General features: G+C 38.0%; 1 protein-coding gene across 4 annotated transcripts in view; it reads right to left on the minus strand.

Moving 5' to 3' along the window:
• Positions 1–1655: 1655 nt before the first annotated feature.
• Positions 1656–27333, minus strand: part of DSE (dermatan sulfate epimerase) — a 74773-nt gene continuing 49095 nt past the window's right edge. For 2 of the 4 annotated variants that reach the window (XM_040238449.1, XM_040238451.1), the window contains exons 3-6: positions 14235–14488; positions 9903–10142; positions 7124–7331; positions 1656–4349 (exon numbers count right to left, since the gene is read on the minus strand). In XM_040238449.1, coding sequence (XP_040094383.1) covers positions 2585–4349; positions 7124–7331; positions 9903–10142; positions 14235–14488 — 2467 coding nt within the window. In that variant the 3' untranslated portion in view covers positions 1656–2584. Of the gene's footprint in view, positions 4350–7123; positions 7332–9902; positions 10143–14234; positions 14489–27333 lie in introns of those variants that run through there. The other 2 variants (XM_040238450.1, XM_040238452.1) reach the window with 2 other exon arrangements.

The raw sequence follows: 27333 nt of genomic DNA on the forward strand, positions 1-27333 counted from the left end.
CCTTTCACAGTGAGCAGTGCTGAAACAGATTCCATAATTAATTACTCAGTTTCAAGAGAGATCTAACATCGCTTGTTTTTCTGGAAGATACAAAGAGTTTCTTAGTTTTATTCAAGTACGCACTATCCCTGATATAAAGCATGTCTCGTTATGAAGAGCTGTGATCTGTCTTAGCATTTTTTTCTTGCTTTGCCACTTAAGTCACTGACTGTGGAAATTTCTTTTCAATTAAAATAAATACAAGATCCACTAGAAGGAAAACAAATCCTGTAATTTTGTTTTCAAGATATGGAATTACTGCATTTTTAAAAGTTGCTTTATAAGTGAGCTAATGTATTACACTGGATCATGCTATGGGGACAAATTCACTGCCTGCCCTAAACTAGTGAAAACAAAAGGAAAGCACTTTTCATCTCTATGAGAAAGTATGCCTGAGTTTTTGGGTCTGAGATCAGGTTTGCTTGGTAGCCTCAAAGAGCAATTTACCCTCTTTTTCAAAATTTGCTTTTGATCATTTCAGACAATTCATCCTTTCTGAATGAGAAAGAGTAGAAGAGAGGAATGTCGAACGAGGTTAAGTAAACGGAGAATCTGTCACATAAAGCAAATTTAAAACCCTGTAACAGCATCCATGCAGGACAAACGGAAGCATTATTCTTTTGAAAACATTATTCTTTCAAACAGTGTGTAATGACATCCTCCCCAGAGATTTCTTCCATGAAAGAAAAAAAAAATACTTCCTCAGAAGTCATTTTCTAGATTTCCAGTATGAGTGAAGCACAGTGAAAAGTCAGACTTGTGGTTTTTTTTAGTGTAAGAAGATTCAAAATTAAAACTGAGAAAAGGGGCTCATAAATTTCTCCACATTCTTGTTTTCTGTTACTTATTAGTATTTCTATGAACCAAAAGGACATGTACAAGGAAAAGGTGGTCATTATTACCTTAGATTTGAATGTACTCTTATTATAAACTTGAGCCAAACATACTCTCTGTTTTCGAGGGAGAAATATAGAAGACTCAAATATGCTAAATGTATGACAATCCACTCAAGTTCCTTTTAAGTATATCATTTTCTTATGCTGAAATATCAATCTGTGGAATACATATCCAGTAGTCTGTACTGCTATTACCTCCTGAGGACTTAATCAAAATTCAGAAATTTTATGTTTTAAAAGTTTGGTACTGGGATTCCCTGGTGGTCCACTGGTTAAGAATACATCTTGGAATGCAGGGGACATTGGTTCGATCCCAGGTCTGGGAAGATTCCATATGCTTCGGGGCAACTAAGCCTGTGCATCACAACGACAGAAGCCTGAGTACCCTAGAGCCTCTGCTCTGCAACAGAGAAGCCACCACAATGAGAAGCCCGCAACCTGCAACGAGAGCATCCTTGCTCTTATTTCATTAATTAAATAAAAATTTTTAAATAGCTTTTTAAAGTTTGATATTACCTAAATATCAGAGTTTGGCTTTTGTTTAACTGTTTAAAATATGTTTAAACAACAAAAAAGAAAATAAGCAACTTATTTTGCTTATTCCAACTTATGCTTAATTAACGCAAGTTCAAACAGTTTTCTTCAAAGATTTCAAAACTCTTGAATACATGTTGAATGGAATGGAAATGGAATGGAATGGAAAAAAGAAAGACACTGCAGAAAAGTCACAATTATGATGTTTATTTAGCAAAATAAACTTAGAGAAAGTTTTCTATTAAAAAAACATGAGAATTATATTCAAATTTTAGCTTCCCCATATTCTTTGGTATTGAAATCAACAGTCAAATATAAAATATTTTATTTTGAAGTTAGTCATTGGGTCTGTAACAGTTTTCCATAGAAAGAAAAGAGGAAATTAAGTGACCTGTAATTGTTTTACTTATTGAACAAACAATGGATGTGTAAAAGCAGTCAATTATGTGTATACAGAAATCAACATCATCAAGGAAATGTTCATTCACTAATATATGTTTTCTGCTCGAGAGATATCTCAAGTTTTTAACAACCTTTTGCTATCATTTTACCATGTTATCTAAACAGTAACCCAATATGCAGACACTGTTATTCACATGAATTTTTCTCCAAGGAAGTTGACACCACCATAACCAGGACTTCCCAACATTTATTTTTAACATGATTACAACATTAAAAAACTTTCTGTATTTTTCAGAATTGTGTGCCTCAGTCTTTCCATAGAATAGTATCTGGAGAGTGCTAATAGCGTTAAATTAATATTAATAAAATCCAATTCTATCTAAGTCTCTTTCTCTTAAGAAGAAATAGTACTTAAAACCAGACTTTTTGTTCTTTTAAGAGTAGTATTATATGGATTCCTAATTCAGCCAAGCCAAACATTTCCAGAAACACCATGTGGCAATCAAGCTACCCTTATTTCTAATTCTTTGCCTTTATGCCTACTGAGTTCTCCATGTCCCTGATTCCTTGTGTAGAAGTACTTTCCCCTTAATTTGTTAAAAGAATCTGAAAAAAAAAAAAATTTCCAGTAATAAACTAGGGCAATGAATTTTTCTTTTCTTTTTGCATAGACTTGTGACCACAAAACAATCAAGCCACTTATAGTTTCAATACTAACACTGTGACTGGGAACAAGAAGAATACAACCATAATAAAATACAGCTATCTATTAGAAGGACTGCATAGAGACATCTTTGGCCATGAAGACTCTGAGCCCTCTGGAAATAAGTCAGTTGCATTGCCAACATGACAAAGAAAATAGCAATGTTGAGAATCAGAAACAGTCTGGTGTATGAGGCGGACAGCGCTGGGGCTCTGCTGTGAGTCGTTGTCACCATCCGAGCCTGGCCAAACCGGCCATTCATCACATCACCGTTTTTGTGTTTCTCATATGTTATGTCTGCGAAATCTAAAAGGTCTTTCATTTCTTCATCTTCATCTATGGGCAGTTCTTTCTGTGCTAAGATCTGAGCTTTCTGACGAACCTTTCTTTCATTGACTTCAATCTGTGCAAAAATATCAGGGACAGCATCCACAAATTTATAGCGCTTGCCTCCCTTTCGGTTCTTCTTGGACTTGCTCTGCTGCTGCTGCTGCTGCTGCTGCGATATAGCAAAAATCCTGTCAATGGCCTCCTCGGTCTGTCTCTTATCTGAAAATCTCAGCAGGCGCTCGGCAGTCTTCCTAAAGCTGGCTGTGTTCCGGACGCGGGACAGGATCTGCTTCTCCAGCAGCTGGAACACAGGCTTAAAATGCTGCAGGTTCTGTTCCACCAGAGCAGCGTAGTCCTTCACCTCCGGGACAACGCTGCTCCTGATAGCTGAACTCCAGTCAAACGGAATTTTCTGCCGGTCAGCAATGACCTGAGCAAAGGCAGACTGCCCTGTGGTCTCTCCTGTCCACAGGTAAGTGGCATAGGCGTGCTCGCTGGTGGCCACGAACACATCCAGTTGCTGAGCGTCTCCGTGGATGCTGAAGCTCTGAACATCAACGGATGGCCCTATGAAGAGGTAAGCTGCCCTGGTGACGGGACTTCGGAGGTGTGTGGTGACATTCACGTAGTTTGTCCCGTTGTAGGGATAGCCGCGAGGGTATGTCACTGAGGCAAAGGTTCCTTTCTCACTGTAGCCAGTATCATCCATCCAGTACATTTTATAGAGGCCATCTCGCTGCCTAATGAGAGCTCCATGGACCCCATCTACCACCGTCTCCTCGAAAGGAAAATCCACATTGTGGAAGAAGCTTGCTGCCCTCTCCAAGGGGCTGTCCTCTCCCAGGTGTATCTGATCCACAAGGAGGAGAAGCTGCGGATGCAGGAGGATCAGATTTCTCTGAACATTCCTCAGGTGAAGCTGGGGGTTATAAGCACCCACACCCTCTCCTCGGATGAAAACCACCCCATTTTTTTCCACTGCGGCAATCACTCTCCCCTGACAGCTAGCTGCTGGGTCGTGCTTATATTTAGACCATTTTGATGAACAGTCTTCTGTGACCTGGCCCTCCCAGGGAGAAAAGCAACTCTTGGAGGCAGCTGGGGAAAACATCAAAACATTGTTGAAGAAGGTGTACTTCGGCCCGTAGAGAGCCTCAGTAATGAAAGGCACACCATTGGGAGCGAAGGTAAACGAGTTTTGATCAGGATGTTCATGCCCTGCGTTAAAATTCCTCCAGCCTTTGATCCAGTCTTTGTATTTGTTTCTGTGGACAATGTCATATATTGCACGTCCCCCTAGTTTTCCTGACTTGAAGGAAAGGAAAGATCTATTGATTTCTGCAGGCAGCGCACTTCCATAAGTCACAACGCCCCAATCTTCAAAATAATGCAATGTCGGGGTGCCGAAATCGGGAGGGGGGACAGATTTCAAGCTGGCATCGTACCTGAAAGAATTAATTTTTAAAAATTACATGATTTTCTGCTAGAAGTGAAAGGACATATCAGAACAGTGATGCCACATGGCAACGTGGCTAGGAAACAACACACAAATGCTACCCGGGGCACTGGCGTGTAGACTGCATTATGGACTTTTCCGAAAACACCCATGCACAATCAGCATGAGTAGAGGAACGTCCTTGGCGAACGGGAGACAAGTGTACCTTTACATCTGTGAAGGGTGTGAGCCTGAAATGACCGCTGCTGATCATCTCTACGTGGACCTTCCTCACTTAATGATTTCAGAACTGCCACCCAAATGAGACTGGGGCTCATAGAATTAAGCAGCTCACCCAAACCTCTGGTTGAGGGGCTCCTAATTCTAGGAAACCACACAAGATTTAGACTCTAGGGACCTCCCTGGTGGTCCAGTGGTTAAGACCTCACCCTCCTATGCAGGGAGTTCAGGTTCAATCCCTGGTTGGAGAGCAAAGATCCCATATGCCTCATGGACAAGAAAGCAAAACACAAAACAGAAGCCATACTGTGACAAATTCAATAAAATTTGTTAAATTTTTAAAACAAACTTTTAATTTTAAACAAACTTTAAAAACGGGCCACATCAAAAAAAAAAATTTAAAAAAATATTTAGACTCTAGCAATCCTTGAGTGGGCTTCTCTGGTAGCTCAGCTGGTAAAAGAGGTCGCCTGCAATGCCGGAGACCCTGGTTCAATTCCTGGGTTGGGACGATCCCCCCGAGAAGGACTAGGCTACCCACTCCGGTGTTCTTCGGCTTCCGTGGTGGCCCAGTTGGTAAAGAATCTGCCTGCAATGTGGGAGACCTGGGTTCAATCCCTGTGTCGGGAAGACCTGCTGGAGGAGGGCATGGCAACCTATTCCAGCACTGCTGCCTGGAGAATCCCCATTGACAGAGGAGCCTGGCATATTGCAGTCCAGGGAGTCACACGTCGAACATGACTGAGTGACTAAGCACAGCACAGCACAATCACTTAGTGATAAGCAAGTACTGTTCTGCAAAAAACTGAAATTCAAATTTGGTACTTTCCTCCCCTCTAAAAAAATAAATTTAAATACAGTCGAATTCCACATATTAGATAAAATTTACTACCAATGCAATATCTAAGAATATAAATGCATGAAATTCAGGAAACAATCTCATAGTGGGGGGGATTTATGATTGTTCCTCCCATTGTTCAGTCCAGACAAAAATCCAAAGGTTTTGTTTTGTTTTAATCTGCATGCTTTTTTAATAATAAATTTCTTATCTTAATTTATGATACAGGTTTATTATCAAAGTAAGACAATAATTAACATTACTTAATTAACACAGGTTAAAAACACAGGTCTTGATTCAGAAAGGCTGTAAAAATAATAATGAAGATGACTTTTTGCTTTTGGTGACTTCAGACAATAGCCTTGGCAGGTTCATGTGATCTGCTGCTCAAGGGAGGGAAGGCAGACCTGTGCTGGCTCTTAGGTAGGTCTCTAAAGTGAATCGGTCAGCTGTGGTAGGGTTCGGCTTATTGATACTTGATTTGGGCTGTTTTGGAGTTTGTTTCAGGACATCAAAAATCTCTGCTTTGGGTAGAGGGTTGGCTTAATTATTGTGATTTAACAAATCCAGATATAAGCAAACTGGTCATCCTTCTCTCAGGTTTTGGTCATTTTTTCAGGTATTTACCATTTATTTCTCTCCCTCTTTTTTTTTTTGGCCACACGGCATGCGGGATCTTACTTCCTCAACCACTAAGACCACCAGGAAAATCCCTTAGTCAGTTTTCATATTCCCATAAAGGCATATTCTGAACCAAGTTAGACTTATCATTAATCTGACTCCTAGAAGCAGCTTTATAGAATTCTCTTGGTTGTTTATTTATGGGTAAGTGAAGACACTATTAAATAATTACTTCATACCCCTAAATGGAGTCAGGAATGGCTACATATTAATATATGTAGTTCCTCTGTGAAGATTGTTTTTAAAAATGATGGTTAAACTATGACAGGTATCACTCTACTAACATTTTTCTTCCTCTTGTTTTTTTTTTTCTTAATGAAAAGAAGCAATCAAATCTTGCAAGCTTACTTACTTACTTTCGACTTACTTTGAATGCAAATTTCAATAGCTTGAAAAGACATCAGGGATTAATGATTAACCAATTCTCTGTAACTTTTATTTTAACTTTAATTTATTGGATGCCAACAATGTATTTGGCAGTACTTTAAAAAAGGAGACCCTGGCTGCTCTTTCTAGGCTTAAAAGATTAAGGCAAAAAAAATTACATGGTTCTTTTATTATCAAAGTAAAACTGTCAAATACTGTCAAACACTTTTAAATAGTTTTGAAAATTTAGTAACAGCTTTGCTATTAGAAGATTATAACGCTCCATTTACCAAAACAAAACATTTTACTACGTTTTTTTTTCCTTTGGTGTGATTATCAGAAAAACTAGGTCTAAATTTTGTGGTTTTTCTCTTTAGATGATTTCAGAAATGATGTAAATCAAAACATGCATATCTATGAAACACTGTGAGCCAAGGATATCTCTAATACAAGAAAAGCAAAAAGAGCAAACAGTAATTAGATGTTAAATGGAAGGAAATATTTCTAACAGAGTCTCAAAACTGCAATATGAACCGAACAGAAGCTGTGAGTGCGTCAGTGGCATGAAGAGATGAGTTTTTCTTTTTTAATGCAAAAATATTTAACACACAGTGCCCCTGAGTATAATTTCTCTTTCAAGCCAGTACAGTGTAGCGTACCAGAGAAATTCTGTGTGAAGAGTACACCAGCGTTGCCCTTTGGACGGCGTCCCTGGACCTTCCACCACACGGTTCCTTCTAATCTGGTCAGCCAACCAGTTGCCACTGCCGTTACGCATGACAAATTTATCCAGGAACACTAATTGGCTTTCCGGACCATAAAACCAGTTGTAATTTGAGTCTGCAATAGCCACAGTTCTTTGAAACCCTGAGGAAAGACGTTTGACAGAATTAAGATAAATTTAAAACTACATACTTCCATAAAGCCCCAAACAATGATTCTGAATCCTTGTTGCAAATTGGAATCAACTGTCTTCTAGTATAAAAATAAGAAACAGAACCATGATCCCTTTGCTCTACCCCAATTAATCAGAATCCTTCCAAAGGTCTTCCACAAACCTTGTGTATAAGCTTATTATGTGGCAACTTGTCATTGGTAATGGAATGCTTACGTATGTTGCTCAGCTTCCTCATTTTCCAGTGTCCATGCCATATGCAATTATACTTGCATGGATACATTGGCTATCTATCCTCTTGTGCATGGTGAGTCTCTGCACCTGGAATGAGCACTAGCTTTTCCACCAACACATCCCACATCCCAGGCCAAGATAATAACATAAAGTGTTTCAATTTGGCATTCAATACAGTAGAAGTGGAGAAGACTCTTGAGAGTCTCTTGGACTGCAAGTAGATCAAACCAGTTGATAATCCTAAAGGAAATCAACCCTGAATATTCACTGGAAGGACTGCTGTTGAAGTTGAAGCTCCAATACTTTGGCCATCTGATGCCATGAGCCAACTCATTGGAAAAGACCATGATGCTCAGAAAGATTGAGGGCAAAAGGAGAAGACAGTGGCAGAGGATGACATGGTTGGATGGCATCACCGACTCAGTGGACATGAACCTGAGCAAACTCCAGTAGATAATGAAGGACAGGGAATCCTGGCTTGCTGTAGTCCATGGAGTCGCAAAGAGTCCATGACTTAGCGAATGAACAGCAACAACAGTGGAAATTAGAAGGTTTAGGGGAGAAACTGAGTATCTGGAGGAAGAAAACAAAACCATTCCCAGAGAAGATCCTGCCCACATGTACTGTCAGAAGTTGAAGAAAAGAGAAAAAAATGTAAAGATCATACTGGAATAGGTCAGAAAAACAGAAGCAAGTAAAAACAGATATACTCCAGGCATCCTTGAAAAAGAATAATGGGAGAAAACTCTGGTTCAGACAGGGATAATTGTTACTAGAACAGATAGTGTAGAGGAAAAAAAATGTTGTTGAGAACAGATTGACTTAACGCAGAATCCCTTCTAAAAATGCCTGCATGATCGTAGTTACATAATTTATAGCTAACGTTTTTGCTCCTGCCAGTTTAGTAAATGCTTGTCCAAGTAAATCTTATTATAAATTGTGACTTTCTGAATCTTTTGCTAATCTGTGAGTATCTTAAAAGCAGATTGTATGTCTTATTACTCTTTGAATCCCTTGCCTATGACAGTGCCTGGGACATCAATGTTCAATAAAGGTTGTTTCACTAACTGAAACAAACACATGAGTTCTCCACTTAAAGGTGATTATATTGTCTTTTCCACCTTAGGAAGTAGCCATATACACAGTTCACAGCAAGTCAAAGCCCGAGTGTGGCAGATTATTAGATCTCAGATCAAATTACAAAGCTTTGAGGCTCCTTAAAGGCGCCCCTTGCTTTAGATGGCCTGTGTTTACCAAGATAAACAAAGAAACAAGAGGCTGCTCCCGAATGTGCAAGGATAAGCAATAAAACAATAGGGTTCTGAATGTGAGTCTAAACCAAATCATAACATGGTTCTTCTGGGGGCTCTGTAGTATTTTTTTGATAACTAATGCAATAATGGAGGTTCTATCCAATCCATGTGTATATAGCCAGAGCAAAAAGATTTAAAACCTGGATTATTTGTTGTAGGTCGAGAATCAGTCAACTAAAAATTGCATTTCACTGGGGAAGAATCCAGCCTGATGAAAATTTACTCCTGTTTAGAAGTAAGCAGAGTTATAGTCTGTCCTAGAAATGAATTTAGTGAGAATAAAAGGCTTCTCTCTTAAAAGCCAGTTCTCTTAAAATGCTTACTTAAAAGCTTACCACATAACAACAAGAAATTAGAGGTTTCATAGATATTCATTTTTTAGTTAGCTTTCTATATTTTATACCATTTATTTCAATATGGACTATTGCCCACCAGGCTCCTCTGTCCATGGAATTCCCCAGGCAAGAATATTGGAGTGGATAGCCATTCTCTTCTCCAGGGGATCTTCCCGACCCAGGGATCAACCCAAAAATATTTAAAGAGAATACTAAACCTCCAAGTGTAATCTCTATTTTGAATTATGTCTGTATAGTTTAGAAGAAAAAATTTAAAACTAAAAAAATACTAGGATTAATTAGGGTTTATACATAAAGGAAAATAACATATAATCATAAATATTTATATTTTTAGATTCATGAAAAAGAGTTTGTATATGTACCCAAGTTTGTATACACACAAAAATAAAAGTACCATGGGACTATAAATTATATTTGATCTGTTATATTCCACATTTTATAATATTTAAATCAGAAATCCTCACATTAACATCCAGAATATTCTTGGTTATATACAACTCTTAAATTCTTTGATTAAAAAGAAAAATCCCTTTAACCTCCATATGGCTCAAATCCCACATTTCTTAATCTAGCCCATCTTCATAATCAGAAAAAATTATAATAGTTTAAAGTGTTTTTCACTTCTAAGTCTTTACTGTACCTGGCAGAATGGTTCTATACATAAATGCAAAGTGTTGTTTAAGCCATGGGTGGCCAAAGTGGTTGATGTCAAAGTGCCTTTGAACAAGAAACATATACTGGAAGAGTGATCTGGTGGTGTAGCTGCCATATGCAACTCCTTCATAGAGGGAGCCATCTGTCACCTCTCGGAGCAAGACCAGAGACTTCTCCATGATGGTCAGAACTTGTTTGGTCCATAAGTAAGCTTCCTGAAGGTACCCTAAAGGATGAAAACACATGGAAACAATGACTAAGGATATAACAAAGCAGAAACAAAAATGTGGCCAAATTAAACCCTCTTGGTTATCTGACTACTTTATGCAAATTGTGCTTTATAAAACTCTCACTTTTCAATGTTATAAACAGCATCTTGCTAATCCAGGTTTATGATGAGTCCATGATTTGGGTTAAGAAGTTCTTGATACAGGTCATTTATTAATTAAAGGCAAACCTTTCAATAAGTATCAGTAATTTAATAATCGTTAATAAATTGAAATCACACCACATCTGAGGTTACAAATTGACATACTTTATGCCTGCAAGAAAAGATCTTGTATATTGAGACTTTTATTCAATTTCTCTAAAAATCACCAACTGAAAATATTTTTGAAGTTTTCCACTTCACAACAACTGTTGCCATTATTTTACAGAATCTGTAATAAGCTGCAAATTCTAGAAATGCTAAATGAACGGTCTCCAACTTATCCTGTTCTTAGCAGACAGTATCTCGTCCTTTATGTGCTTTTAGATGTCACAGCATCAGACAAGGCAGCACAGTGGGGCGGAGAGACCCTTGGAGTAGTCTAAAGGTGACAAAAATCAACTGGGAGTCCTACGTCTGCCAAAAATGAGCTACATGATTTTGTTCAAGTACTTCTTCACCTGCCACTGTTTTCATTTTCCCCAACTGAGAATTAAAGGTCTAAAATATTTTATAAAATCCTTTTCACTCAGAAATGCTACTTTTCTATCATTTTTGTGAAACCAGTATTTAGGTAACAATAACAATTCCTCACATTTTGTAGCATTTAGAAGTTACATAGCACCAAACGTAACCTTACTTAATCCTTTTAACAACTCAATTATGCACTATTTCTCTAAAATTATAGAAAGGTTGACTTGTCCTCTGGCATACGACTAAAAGTGAATAGAGCTTTGATCTGAACCTAGGTCTTTAGATTTAAAGTTTGTTTTGTTTGCTTGTATTTAAAATACACAACCCCAAAGGATCAAATTAAGCTCCCAGTCTCCTAATGTGAGTAGACTTTTTATTTCTTTCCCATAGACATGTGCATGGTTTCCATGCTGAACCTTCTACCTTGGCCTACTAGATGTGCCAAGGGGATGGGGTCTTCCAGAGGCCCAGGTACCACCAGATGTGTCCAAGCCTAAAGCCAAAGTCCCAGCCTAAGTAAGTCCCAGATCTCATCTCATGGGGGGAACACCATTCTCAGGCTCTGTTATGCACTGGCCCCTTCACTCATCCAGCTCCACACCTGACATACCAGCTTTCTGGATAGGTTTTAATTTCCATTTTCCAATTATTAGGGTTTAAATCCCAATCATCTTCATCTTTTCCTCATCTGTATCCTCCATGTCCAGCCAGACACCAATGTGACTGATGTTTAAAATCAGGACCGCTTTTTCACTGCTCCTCATTACCTGATTTTCCTTATTTTTTCCTTCTAAAAAACTTTATCCAGGAGAGATGAGGTAATGTCTACCTTTGTAAATTTCAAATCTATCCATACGAGGTACCAATATTGTTACTAATGTTCAGCCCTGTATTTTTTCCATCACCCATATATCCTTCCTGGATTTCTCCTTATTTTCACTTATCCATATCCTATGTATCCTTCAAAGTTCTATGAACCATCATCTAAACTTGTTCTGCTGAATGCAAACTTAATACACTCATTTGATATTTAATCATAACTTCATGACACTCTCTCTCATTCCCTGGTCTTATTACAAGTATAGTGTAATCATTTAAACATTTCATTTCTGTCTTCTTTCCAGCTGATTTGTAAACTGAATACATGTGATCCTGTGGGCCCTCTGTACCAAGCCTCAGACTGGGTTAGCAGAACAGAAAGCGAAAGTGTTAGTTCATTTAAGTCGTGTCCGACTGTTTGTCACCAAATGGACTGTAGCCCGCCAGACTCTTCTATCTGTGGAATTCCCCAGGCAAGAATACTGGAGTGGGGAGCACTCCCTTCTCCAGGAGATCTCCCCCCAGGGATTGAATCCAGGTCTCCTGCACAGTAGGTGGATTCCTTACCAACTGAGCCACCAAATCCTAATTCTCCTACTGCTGAGATGTCATGTGAGTTCAGTGGGAGCTACACCTATCAAATCTACCATAGTCAGGATCTAGAAGGCTACTCTGAGCACATGGAATTATCAGTGCAGAGTGGCCAAGGTAGCCCCTAGAGTGAGAGCGAGGCAGCTGAGAAAGCGAGGGCTGTAAGCCTGATGACTAACAGAGATGTGAAGGACCAGGGATTCCATTCCTTTCTCTGTTCCCTGTTCTCATCAGTGTGGGTGCTGCTTGTGGAAAAGCCCTGGAAGACTGCATCCCAGAGCAAACCATGACATTATTCAGAAAACAAATGCATGTGAAAACTCCTGCCAAGGCCAAATACAAATTGTGATCCAATTTGAGCCAGTATTTTAGGTGCCTGTTTATCATTTGGAACAATTTTATCTACTGTGGAGAATGAAGAAATAAGCTCTATTCCTGCTGGTAAAGAACTAAAACTTTATCTAAGGGAATTAAACTGTATTAGACTAAAATCCAAGGGCCTGGGCTACCATCCAGCTCACTCTAGGGTTCTTTCCACCAATTCATGATGCTGTCTTTCCACAGGCCTGAGGATTTATAAATGGTCTGAAGGTAGGTTCATGTGGCTGGCATTTTGACTTTTAAAATTTGGTTTGTATTCGTGAGAGTGGGGGGCAAAAATTTACACTCTTAGTCAAGCTTTCCTTAAGTTATTATGAATTGAATTTTTATTTTCAGAAAGGCAACAAAATATAGTGGAAAGACAATGAAGTTTGAATTTGTCTAGAATTGGGTCCAAAGCCCAGCTACCTTATATAGTTGACGTGAGAATTAAATAAAATATGGGCAAGGATTAGCACATGCCATATGCTCCATTAATTTTAGTTTCCTTTCCTCTAAAACCTAATTTAAAGTGATGGTTGATATGACAAGGGAGAAACTTAGGCTTGGGTAAAATCTGATGCTGGATAATCTATAAAATGCTTATTAAGTCTTATGGGGAAAATAATCAAGAGTTAAACTCTTTTAATTTTTTTAATTAAAAAAATTTTTTTGAGTTAAACTCTTTTAGATTTTCCAGTTATTAGTATGTATTTAATATTCTAATAATTCACTGTAAACCAAGGGTCATTTTTCTTAAACATGACCTTATTTAGTTAGTTATTTACAGATGTCTCTCAACAGGAATTGTAATTAAGTCAGAATTACAAGGACAAAGAAAATGTGATGGCACAAACCAATACAATTATTATAAAGCAATTATTCTTCAATTAAAAATAAATAAATTTAATTATATAAAAAGAAAATGTGATATTAGCAACTATATAATACAATAAGGCAAAGCAGCTATATAGCCCATAAAAGGCAACTGTAAATTTGACCTGAATGATCTAGATTAACTGATTTTATTTTTAAAGATTTTTTTTGATGTGGACCATTTTTAAAGTCTTTATTGAATCTGTTACAATACTGCTTCTGTTTTATATTTGGTTTTGTGGCCCCGAGGTGTGTGGGATCTTACCTCCTCAACTAGGGATCGAACCAGGATGCCCTGTATTGGAAGGCAAAGTCTGAACCTCTGGACCACCAGGGAAGTCTTTAGATAGATTCTTTTAAAGTCTTTAAAGGGGAAAAAAAGAAGCAATATATTGACACACAACCTGTGTGTGAGGAATATTCAGTTCAAATAATAAACCACCTGTTTAGCTTTTATAAACTCTATCCAGGCAGGTTGCCTTCACTGTCAAAAATTGGAAAAAGGAATATTCACCACTGATCCTGTGTGTAAGGATATGACTTGGGACAATAAGACAGCATACTAAAATAACAAGCAGACTAACATAACAAGTAGAAATGAGGAAAGAGAGGTCTCTCAACTCTCCAAGCAGTGCCCGAGGTATTATCATTGTCTGGGCTTAGTTAGGAGCCAAGTGTGAACATGTACTTAGACTAGTTATAGAAATGTTTGGTTCACAATGTGGTAACTGTGAGCGACGTCAGCTCACGGCATTCCTCAGCTGTACACACCTTGATTCATCAGAACCAGGCTTCCTGTGAGCAAGGCCATGCAGTTGGTGGGTTGATGATTGTGCAGGTATTGAAATCCCCATCCTCTCCTGTATGAAGTCTCATACATATACCCCGAGGCATTAGCAATCACTTCAAGAAACTTCTCCTGTTGTGTCTTGCTCAGGTAGTTGTATAAGAAGTCATAGGCAGTGGCAAAACCAACCAGGGAGTGAGCAAGTGGGACTTCATCCCAAGGAGCATCTTTCACCAACCTATAAAGGAAAAGAGACCATGCAAATGAGTGCCACATGGCTCAGAGCTCTCATCACACTTTTCAAGTATCTACTTCTCAGAACAACAAAGGACACAAGTGAAGGTACAGTCCAGAAGGTTTAATGACGTAAAAACCAGATTTTCCTCCACATAAGACACAAGCATAAAGACTGTCTAATGTGAAAATTACAGACTTAACATTTTCTCTTTCCAGTTTCTGGCAACATTAAAATGCTAATTTTTAGGTTTTTAACTCTTGATGAGCGATAGAAGAGTATATTTATATTCTTGAGGGATTGAAAGTACATAATATGTAGTGACAGAGCAAAATTCTCTGGACTAACCCATTAACTAGTGCTCACCCTCCCCTTTCTACCTGCAGTAGAGTTCTTGGCTCTGTTCTACGACGGTCATGCTAAAACAGTTAAAAGCGTTTATATATCCCATCTTATTTCCCATAGGCTGATCCAGGTGAAGGTACCATGGTATATAGTCTAGGTCCTCTCAATCTAGGCAGATGCACTTGGTCAACGTCATGATGAGGAGAGTAGCTAAAAAGCTGGTGTAAGTGAGTAAAGTGAGCCAATTCCAACTTATATTTCTGTATCTCATTTTTTCTCAGAGTGAACTGCACTGATTTCAAGAATCTTCAAGTACTTTTTTAGGGAAGTCTAAAAGCTAATCCGTGAAGTATTAAAACTGTCCTTTTCTAAGAAGCTACATGTCTGCTTGACTTGCTATGTAATTCTGCAATACTAGGTTGGCAAAAAAAACCCTGAATAAACTTTTTTGGCCAACCCAATACGTTAATAGTATGTGGCTACAGGAAACAGGAAGCTAAAAAGGATCTTTCACAATCACAGTTCTATGGAATGATCCAGGAAACCCTTCCTATCTGTTCAGGATGTATTTGAGTAATCTCTCAAAGAGGGAAACAAATGAAGGGTGTACTGTACTTGTGGGAGGTGGAAGACAGCTCTCAATTAGGGATTAAACGAAAGCTTAACATTTCTATGCCAGAGCCTCTTTTTGGCAAACTAGTAAAGCCTCAGCCTCTTTCTCAATATGTTTAAAACTCCTAACATATAATACATAGGGGTACCAGGAAATGTATTATTTTGAAATATAATGATCAGTACAGATATTTTTTAAAACTGTGATATATGTGCTTCTTCATTAAGATATTAAAATTCAAGATTTAATGGCTAGGATAGTAACTATGGTAATTTGTAAGTAGTGATGAATATACATAATATTTTGAGATGTAGACAGTAACTGCATGATAGGAAAATATCTGTGACAGAGACACAGGTTCTCAGATTGCTATAGTTGGTTATCCAGATACACGATTTAGAAGAGACGATAAAATTTCAGGCACAGTGAACATTCAGATGTACTACTTCTCTCATACAAACCCCACAGACACAGATGAAGAAAACTTAAGTTCTGAGAGACTACTTCTTCCAGACTGTGCTTCTCCTCTAGGAGTTTATATCAGGTTGGCCAACAGGATCATTTCCATTTCCATAATGGAAAACCCCGAACAAACCTTTCGGTGAACCCAGTGCTAAAGACCTGGTCATCTTAGTGAGGCCTTCTCTGCCCCCTCTGTCAGAATTTCAGTGTTACTCCTCAACCCACGCATCTCATTCACCTTCTTTGTTTCTTTGTCCTCCTGGCATTTAAGTACGTCTGTCAATGTGTGGGCGTCTCAGGTGGCACAGTGGTAAAGAACGCACCTGTCAATGCAGGAGAAGCCAGAGACGTAGGTTTGATCCCTGGGTTCGGAAGACCCCTTGGAGAAGGAGATGGCAACCCACTCCAGTACTCTTGCCTGGACAGTTCTATAGACAGAGGAGCCTGGTGGGTTATAGTCCATAGGATCACAAAGAGCTGGACACGACTGAGCAGGTAACACACAATAGACACGTGTGTGCTCAGTCATGTCCAACTCTTTGTGACCTTCATGGACCGTAGACTGCCTGGCTCCTCTGTCCATGGAATTCTTCAGCAAGAATACTGGAGTGGGTTACCATTTTCTTCATCAGGGGATCTTCCCAACCCAGGGACTGAACCCAGGTCTCCTACGTTGCAGGCAGATTCTTTATTGTCTGAGCCAGCAAGGAAGCCCAGGTTTCTGTGTACATATCCTCTACCACAACTGAAGTTCTAAAAGGCAGGGTTATCTTTTCTCCTCTGCTGTATTCACTGCTGGATTCCCAATCCCATAACAGTGACTGGCACACAGCAGACTTTCAATAAATCTTTTGGGGAAGAAAGAAAAAAAAGGAAGGAACAAGCCTGTAGGCCACACTGTTGACAGTGAATATGTGATGATTAAGAAATCAGCAGTTTGGAAGAATTGCTTGGTATTTAACAATAATCTCAGTGTTTGGTTAGCTGTGCTAATGATACAGCCTGGTGCTAAAATGACCGAAGCTGATGAGCTTCTTAACCAGTTGGCCACGGACAAAGCCAGCCTGCCAGTCAGCTTGCCAGTGTGTGTACTGGTTGTAAACAGACTGTGAAGGGGGTGAATTAATTCCCTATTTCTAGGAAAGAAAACAACTCACACTGCAAGCTCACTGCCAGGGAGTTAAAAACACAGTCTTCACTGATTCATGGTGACTTGGAGCCAGACAGAGAATCCAAGGCATTTTTCCCCCAGCCCTGTGTCTCTGCAACCATGTCATCTGTAAATGACAGCACACGCACACAGTTGTGATAAAGCTGACATCAGTGAGCTGCAACCACCTCCTGCAGGCTGACATGTCTGATACACCAATAAACTTACCAGTGAACTTACTTTTATAGATAAAAAACAATTTCCAGGCTCTCACATACAGTTGCTTATTCTAAGCAGTTTCCAATTTAACAAAACCCTAGTACACTGACTTTTTAAAGTTCTCATTGTAAGTCAATGCTTCATTAAAAAAACAAACAAACCTTTAAATTATGTAATTTAAAAATCTTAAAAAAAAGTTCCTGGTACCATCAGATGCATCACTATATCATTATAAAATCTGACCTGTGATAGCTACATTTCTAAGAGATTACTTAAATTCTTTACTAATTCTTATGCAGATACAGAGAGTAATTATGGATGAGAGTATATTTCACTATCATGTAAACCAAAGGAAATTTGCTTCTAGCTCATGAATGGCAGTAAAGGATCTATCTTACTCAGTGTCATCCTAACCATCAGTTAGTAGGTATATACTAAAGAATCACGTTAAGAGGTGAATCATAAAAAAAGATAGATATTAATTTATGAATTTATCTCACTTTAAAATATCTATATATACATATCCACCAATCTTTTGAAGGGGAGCCAAAAGCCTTCTCTTTGAATATGGGTCTATGGATCAGTGTCATTATTTTTCCCTGCAAAGAACACATAACAACACAATTTTCAGCCTTGGTTTCTCTAATATAGGAAGAAATTAAAGATATTTGTGAAAGAATATAGAATCCTTCCAGAATTTTGAGTTTTTCCCTAAACTTTTTCTAATCTCATCCATATTAAATTATGATGGAAGTTTTTTATAGTTAAGTCATTCCAAAGCATTTAAGCATTTAGAAACATTCTTTTTTTAAACTTACACTTATTCTATTTGTAGATTATTAAAACTGTGCAATTAAATGTATTAGTGATTATATGTATTAGGAAAGATATACCCATCTGAATGCAGATTTCCAAAGAACAGCAAAGAGAGAAAAGGAAACCTTCCTCAGTGATCAGTGCAAAGAAGTAGAGGAAAACAATAGAATGGGAAAGTCTAGAGATCTTTTCAAGAATATTAGTGATACCAATGGAACATTTCATGCAACAATGGGCAGAATAAAGGACAGAGCGGTATGGACCTAACTGAAGCAGAAGATATTAATAAGATGTGGCAAGAATACACAGAAGAATACAAAAAAGATTTTCATGACCCAGATAACCACGATGGTGTGATCACTCACCTAGAGCCAGACATCCTAGAATTTGAAGTCAAGTGGGCCTTAGGAAGCATCACTACAAACAAAACTAGTGAAGGGGACAGAATTCCAGTTGAGCTGTTTCAAATCCTAAAAGATGATGCTGTTAAAAGTGCTGCACTCAATATGCCAGCAAATTTGGAAAACTCAGCAGTGGCCACAGGACTGGAAGGGTCAGTTTTCATTCCAATCCCAAAGAAAGGTAACGCCGAAGAACGTTTACACTACCACACAATTCACTCATTTCACATTCTTGCAAAGTAATGCTCAAAATTCTTCAAGCTAGGCTTCAACAGTATGTGAACCAAGAACTTCCAGATGTTCAAGCTGAGTTTAGAAAAGGCAAAGGAACCAGAGATCAAATTGCCAACATCCCACTGGATCATAGAAAAAGCAAGAGAATTCCAGAAAAACATCTACTTCTGCTTCACTGACTACACAAAAGCCTTTGACTGTGTGGATCACAACAAATGGTGAAAAATTCTTATACCAGACCACCTTAACTGCCTCCTGCGAAACCTGAATGCAGGTCAAGAAGCAACAGTTAGAACCGGACATGAACAACAGACTGGTTCCAAATTGGGCAAGGAGTACATCAATGCTGTATATTGTCACCCTGCTTATTTAAGTTATATGCAGAGTACATCATGTGAAATGTCAGGCTGGAGGAAGCACAAGCCGGAATCAAGATTGCTGTGAGAAATATCAATAAGCCATACGCAGATGACACCACCCTTATGGCAGAGAAAGGAAAAAGGAAAGCAAAGTTGCACAGTTGTGTGTCTGTGACCCCATGGACTGTAGCATACCAAGATCCTCCGTCCATGGGATTTTTCAGGCAAGAGTACTGGAGTGGGTTGCAATTTCCTTCTCCAGGGGATCTTCCCAACCCAGGGATTATACTGGGTCTCCCTCATTGTAGGCAGATGCTTTACTCTCTGACCCACTGGACAGCCAAGTATGGCAAAGAGTGAAGAGGAATTAAAGAGCTTCTTGGCGAAGGTGAAAGAGGAGAGTGAAAAAGTTGGCTTAAAATTCAACACTCAAAAAACTAAGATCTTGGCATCTGGTCCCATAACTTCATGACAAATAGATGGGGAAACAATGGAAACAGTGAGAGGCTTTATTTTCTCGGGCTCCAAAATCACTGCAGATGGTGACTACAGCCATTAAATTAAAAGACACTTGCTCCTTGGAAGAAAAGCTATGACCAACCTAGACAGCATATTAAAGAGCAGAGACATTACTTTGCCAACAAAGGTCTGCCTAGTCAAAGCTATGGTTTTTCCAGTAGTCATGTATGGACATGAGAGTTGGACCATAAAGAAAGCTGAGTGTCAAAGAACTGATGCTTTAAACTGTGATGCTGAAGAAGACTCTTGAAAGTCCCTTGGACTACAAGATCAAGCCAGTCCATTCTAAAGGAAATCAGTCCTGAATATTCATTGGAAGCACTGATGCTGAAGCTGAAGTTCTAATACTTTGGCCACCTGATGGGAAGAACTGACTCATTGGAATATAACCTGATGCTGGGAAAGACTGAAGGCAGGAGGAGAAGCGGGCGACAGAGGACGAGATGGTTGGATGGCATCACTAGTGCACATGAATTTCAGCAAGCTCGTGGAGATGGTGAAGGACAGGGTAGCCTGGCGTGCTGCAGTCCTGGGGTCGCAAAGAGTCAGACATGACTGAATGACTGAACAACAACAATGTATTAGTGAAAGTGGCATAAACGGATTTGAGAACAAATACAACTGATACTTGCTAAGCACATAATCCTACTGGTGGCAACAGAAATGAATAGACACAGTAGAAGGTGGCCCAGCAGCCTTGACATTCAGCAATCTCTGAGGGCTGCTGCCAGTTACACAAGGGATGGAGGTTAATTCATCGGCAATTCAGTTAAGAGGTGGTTAGTTAAGAAAATTAAAGAAGTTAAGAGGGTAGTTAGGAAAATTTTTACTGTATTCCTCTCTTTATAAGCTGTACTTTGACCTGTTTAGAGAGCTGTTCTTGAAGTAACAGTAGCCCATGAACCCCTGGGGTGCCTTGAGACTCTTTCAGGAGATTCATGAATAGAAATTACTCACATAATAGTATAAAGATGTTATATATTGATATTCACACTGATGGTGCAGAAGCACTAGTGGGTTAAAAATGTTGGCATCTCAGCAAGAATCCAGGTAGGGACACTGAACTGCTCTAGTAATCCTTGTAAGATTCTGCACATGGCCGTGCACTCTAAGTTCTGAAGAAAAACAATTACACTTGATAATATCTTTAATAAACCCAGTTTCTTTTAAGAATATCCTTAATAAAGTGGTAAAAATGATTGACTTTATAAAATATCAATCTTTTTAGTACATATCTTTCTAAAATCCTGAGTGATGAAATGGAAAGTATGTATAAAGCACTGTGGGTAGCAAAGTAAATAACTGTCATGAGGAGAAGCCATTGTGTATTGAGTTGAGAGAGGAACCAGCTCTTTGGTTTTTTATGAAATATCATTTTTACATGACAGAATGACTAACTGACAAATTTCAGTTTTTCAGACTTGGGTATTTACGTGGAAGTTCTCTTGAAACGAGGAAGCCTTCCAATTCAAGGAAAAGGTTTTTGTTGACAGTGACACAATTTGAGATTTCAATCAAAAAAAAAAAAAAAAGAATTTTGGAAAACTTGTTACCATGAACTTAAAAGTTAAACAATATTTTAATAAGACTTTTCTTGATGAGGTCAGTGATAACAAATGTGCAGGAGATATAAAAGATGCAGGTTCAATCCCTGGGTTGGGAAGATCTCCTGGAGAAAGAAATGGCAACCCACTCCAGTATTCTTGCCTGGAGAACCCCATGGACAGAGGAGCCTGGCAGGATACGGTCCACAGGTTTGCAGAATCGGACACGACTGAAGCGGCTTAGCATGCATATACAAACGTGTCAACATTTCAGAGATGGGAATAACTCAGAGAATAAACATTCAAATAAACAGGCATGAGATTACAAAACCATGCAAAGATAAAAGATTCATTTTAAGTGCAAAACATAGCAATGGACTTTTTACCAGTTAAGATATATAAGGAGCTTATTAACTAACATAGTTTCAGAATCCGCATTGAAACTAACTTTTAAAATCCAGATTCCACATAAAACTAACTTATACAAAACTACCATATGCAGGTTCTAGTATGGTATCAAAGAAGCTATCCATAATTATCTGAAAAGACCCCTCAAATACCCCTCCCTTTTTAGTCATTTGTCTTTATGAAGCTGGATTTTCTTCACGTATTTCAACCTAAATACTACATTGCAACCAACTGAATACAGAAGCAGATATTCAAGACCTGCAACAGTGTAAAACAATGACTTCTTTCACACTAAATATTTTGTTTCCAAAAATCTAGCTAGTTTTTCCTAAAAATATGTTACCTATGTTAATATGAAATGGACTTCTTTTTTTCAAATGAATGAATAAATATTTTTTAAAATTTCTTAGATTTAATTTTTAGTACAGTAAATTTTAATAGGCATGCTGCTAAGTCACCTCAGGCGTGTCCGACTCTGTGCGACCCCATAGACGGCAGCCCACCAGGCTCCCCCGTCCCTGGGATTCTCCAGGCAAGAACACTGGAGTGGGTTGCCCTTTCCTTCTCCAATGCATGAAAGTGAAAAGTGAAAGGGAAGTCGCTCAGTAGTGTCGGATTCTTCACGACCCCATGGACTGTAGCCTACCAGGGCTCCTCCATCCATGGGATTTTCCAGGCAAGAGTACTGGAGTGGGGTGCCATTGCCTTCTCCGTTTAATAGGCATAGCCCAGATAAATAAAGCTCTTTGATGTTCAGTGTCATTAATTTTTAAGAGTGTAAAAGAATTCTGAGTCCAACATTTTAAAAAAATCTGCTGCCTAGAATATTTCCAAAGGTGAATTTAAGTGAATTTATGTGAAAAAGAATAATGTGAACATAGAAACTATGAACTGCCCAGGTTGGAACACACAGTATCGATACGGAAAGGCATAGGATTTATCATGATGTGCTGTTACCATAAATCAAGTTATGACTGTAAAAGGAAGTAGCTTCAAAATTAGTAGCTTCATTAATCAGAATTTTTATGATAATTTTATGAAGACAGATTGCTTCCATTATCAAAAATGCTTTTGAACTACTATGTAAAGAGTACAAAAATAGGCACTCTAAGGAGCCTATTACTTAAAAGCTTGACAGCCTACTTGATGAAATAATAAAATAGTCAACATAGTAACAATGTTGGCATCTACTTTCATTTGCATAGATTTGAGTTTTAAATTATCAAATAATTATATTAAAAACTTTTTCATATAGTCTTAGTAGAAACATAGTCTGTAGAAAATTATTATCTGTGAAAAGATTAATACTTACATATCTAAGATTAACCTTAGGCACTATAATGTTTGCAGAATACTCTGTATACTATCATTTAAATTTTTATACTATTTCATTGACAAATACTGTTAAAGTGAATATTTTGAATAATAGAGGTTCTATATTTAAAAATCTAAGAGCTGTCAAGAAATCGCTGATATTTATTTAAATGCATCAATAATTTATTTTTAAAAATACTAGAAACAATGAGATAATATAACTCCCTTTATAATATTTTGATTATTCTGTTTTTGGGCACTTTTTACAGCTTGACAATTTTATACCAGGCTTTTCATATATAACTACATTTTGAAGGTCATGATTTGATTGATTCATGATATAGGTAAGTTTATGTGTTTTCACAGGTATGTCTGAATGAGGTTCCACTGTTTATTAAACCTTTCTGAAAAGCGGAACTCAATCCTTTTTTTTTCATTTTGAGGTAACACATAGTTTTATAATCTATAAAATATTTATATAGTAAATTCACAAAGTAGAAGACTCATATTTAAAAATCTGGTTTATTTTAGACAGTAGATGTTTATGTGAATATAAATTTAAGAGAAAATGAAGTAAGCTTTAAAGGAATTAAGAATTTGAATGTAGAACATAGCGATGAACTCTTCAGAAATTCCCAAATAGAACTTTACAGAGCAGAGCAGCACCAACTTCACATTTGCCAGCTTCACTGAAGCTATGTCTATTGCATATAAGCCACACCTTTGCCTACAGCATGTACTTGGTCACACCAACAGAACACGCTAATATAAGGCCAGTTCTATTTTTAAATGTAAATCAATTCATTCATTCCAAAAGTGTCCTAAAGACAGTCACCAGATAGACAGTCATTCCATTTTTCTACCAAATGCCTCTGTATGCTTGGAAACAGACTCCTGTAAGTTAGGAGAGTTGTGTTACCAAGGCTTTTAAAAATATGACTAATGGCAGTTGTGATTCATCTTTTTTTCCGCTAAGTTAAACATGAAAACTAGCCATAAACGTTAAATGTCAGGAATATGTTACGTTTTGTAGTAATTCCTACAACATTTAGCCAAAGGAAGTGCATTTCTAACCTGGCCGTGTCTGTGAAGCACAGTGGGACCCTAAGAATTGTGAATTGTAAACTGCCAACAAGAGCCAAGTAAGCCTGGAATATAGAGAAACTTGATCTGGGTGACTCTGAGCAGGCAGCGAGCTACCTAAGGGGCGTGTTCAACTCAACTCTGGCCTGGCGTGTAGTCCATATTCCAAGTGTTTGATCAGGAGGCTAAGGGGCGGTATTTGCATCTTGAAGCAAAATTAAGTATAGTTGGGAGGAAAGAGAAATTTATACTTCATGTTAATTAAGCAGGTAGTGTGTGCCACACCCTTTACACTTATTTCACTCAATCTTCAAAACTCACATTAGATGTAATATCCCCATTTCATGGACTGTAAAATTGGTATTTGGACAGGAAAATTATTCACTGAAGATCACATAGTTAAGTTAAATGATGAGTCATGAACGGAATCCAGGACTATCTGAATCTAGAATTTTTACTTCTTCTTGGAGGGAAGTACTGTGCTTTTAAAGAAAGTCACCAGTTTTGAATAAGAACCCAGCCAGAAGAAAGAGCTAGTCAGCAAACCTATCAAGAGCTAACTAGGCAGAAGGGCACTTACACTGAAATATAACACAGGGTTCCAAAGTCTCACCATGTTCAGGAGAGAAATAAGGTACAAGATGTGGGGAAAGGGGCAGACATGAGAAATGACAGTGTGATCACACGGTTCTTCAGGGTCCACCCAAGGAACATTTGATTCCAACCACAAAACATTCCTGAAACAATTCTTCTCCCTGCAGACCTCTGGTGAGTCTGAGGCTCCTAATGGACTGTTCCAGGGACGGCTGGTCCAGGGGCTGTTGGGCTTAAACCTGCATGCTGAGAATCTTCAACTCCTTAAGCTAGCCAAGACTAGAGACACAAAAATAGACAATGAGTTTTCCAGAAATAGACAATGAGTTTTCCTTTTTGAACTTCTACTTTGCACCCTGTGTGCGTACTTAGTCGTTCAGTCATGTCCAACTCTGTAACTCTATGTACTGCCACCTGCCAGGCTCCTCTGTCCATGGGATTTCCCAGGCAAGAATACTGGCGTAGGTTTCCATTTCCTTCTCCAGGGGATCTTCCTGACCCAGGGATTGAAACTGCATCTCCTGTGTCTCCTGCACTGGCAGGCGGATTCTTTATCTGCTGACCCACCTGGGAAGCCCACTTGAAAACAACCGCTAGAAGGACAGCAGAAGGACAGAACTAGAATTGACTGTATATAAAGACATCTTTATGGACTTCCCTTGTGGCTCAGACGGTAAAGCGTCTGCCTACAATGTGGGAGACCCAGGTTCGATCCCTGGGTCGGGAAGATCCTCTGGAGAAGGAAATGGCAATGCACTCCAGTACTCTTGCCTGGAGAATCCCATGGATGGAGGAGCCTGGTAAGCTACAGTCCATGGGGTCGCAAAGAGTCGGACACGACTGAGCAACTTCACTTCACTTCAAAGACATCTTTGGGGAAAATGATGTATCAACTCAGAACTAAAAAAGACCATTTTCTTCCACAGTCTTCATTTCTATATTCATGAAATCACTGGATTCAATATAGAGCACTACCACTTAACTTCATTTTAAAGCTCCACATTTAATATTGCAAATATTACATTCTAAAATACAATAGTTTAGGTAAGTCTGGCCCTACTCAAGAATATTTAGGAGTCAATTATGCAAAAGCAGAAACTAAAAAGAAGATACTTTTTTACTTAAGAAGTATTCTATATGGTTTACAGAGAAAATGAATTAGTTTGAATGTCAAAACATACCAAGTTAATATAAATAAAACATAGAAGAGTGTTGTTAAAGGGAAATGGCACTGCTGTGTCATTATTCCAATGTTTAATTTACTGACACAAAGTCTTTTTATCCAAATACTCAATTTATGCTATCCAAGTATAATCTACATAAATGGAACCAAACAGCATTCATAATTGTAATCCATTTTTGCTGGCCAAGTGTGCTTTGGGCTATTGCCTAGCCTAAAAAGGTAAGTAGGAGAAACACTGTAAGTAAGATGATTCAGATTTGATAACAAGACCTCTGTTCTGTAAGAATGGCAGAGTTCAAAGGACTAGAGTTTAAAACAGGCTTACCTATCAAATTCTAATAATGAATTATGAAAGAATCAGTTATAACGGAGAAATTTCTGAAACTTGAAAAGGTGTAGGAGAGAATAACACAGATTTTCCTGTAGTGTTCAGAAAAGCTTAATAAAATGACTTTTGGCCATTTAAAAGTAGCTTGGTATTTTATATGTTTAGCATGCTTTATATTTATATATGTAAAACATTTCTAAATGTTTCAGTTCAACAATTCATAGATGTCATCACTTTAGTCAATGACTGTGCAAGCATCCAGTGATTATGTGAGAAAAAATGCCTAGACGTAGACAATTTCATTTTAAGAAAAAATTAAACATGCAAGAAGAGCCAGGGAAGTCAATGAGAATAACAGTGATGGAGGGTGACTAGCTCTGCCAGAGAAGAAAACACACTTCAAAACTTCACTCATCAGAACAGAGTGGTACTAACATATGAACAGACATACATACCAGTGGAACCAAACAGAAAATTCAGAAATAGATGCAAAAACATATGGAAACTTGGTATATGATAAAGGTATGTGATCTAAAATCAACAGTGAAATGAAGTACCTTTTAACAGGTTACATTGGAACAATTAGATAGTCATTTGAAGAAAAAAGAAAACTGAATTCAAACCTCACAGAACATAAGAAAATAAATTCTAAATCAATCAGGCATCTAAATGTAAAGTAAGAAATATAAATCTTAAAGCAAAACATAGATGAATTCCCTTGTGACCAGAAGGGAAAGCCTTTCCAACTAAGATTCAAAAACAAGGAGCAATAGAAGAAAAAGAGTGACAATTTTGGCCATATATAAATGAAATGAATCAAAAATAACCCAAAAAACTTTTGCATAGGAAAAAAAAAAAGACCACAAATAAACATGAATAAACTGGGAAAAATATTTTAATCATGTATCTTAAATACAGTTAGATTTATCCTAATATACCAAAAGGCTCCTAAAAGTAAGAAGAAAAAAAAATCTCATTGGAAAAATGAGCAAATGACAAACAAGACAGTTAACAACAACAACAAAAAGGCAAACATCTCTCATTCAAAATTTTCATCTCGACTTATTATAAAAGAAATTTAAATTAAATCTGCAAAACTAATCTAATCAGTGAAAAAAAATCAAGTATGATAAACACTCCAGTAAAAGCTGTGGAGAAACAGAAACACTCTTAAAACTGCTGTCAGGGATGCAGAATAGCATAAATCCTATGGGGTAGAGTTTGGCAACAAACTTTATATGGATTTTGTATTTTGACCCAATAATATTACAAATGG

The sequence above is a fragment of the Oryx dammah genome, unplaced genomic scaffold (genome assembly GCF_014754425.2).
Source record: "Oryx dammah isolate SB20612 unplaced genomic scaffold, SCBI_Odam_1.1 HiC_scaffold_4, whole genome shotgun sequence".
In the NCBI taxonomy this organism is placed as follows: Eukaryota; Metazoa; Chordata; class Mammalia; order Artiodactyla; family Bovidae; genus Oryx; species Oryx dammah.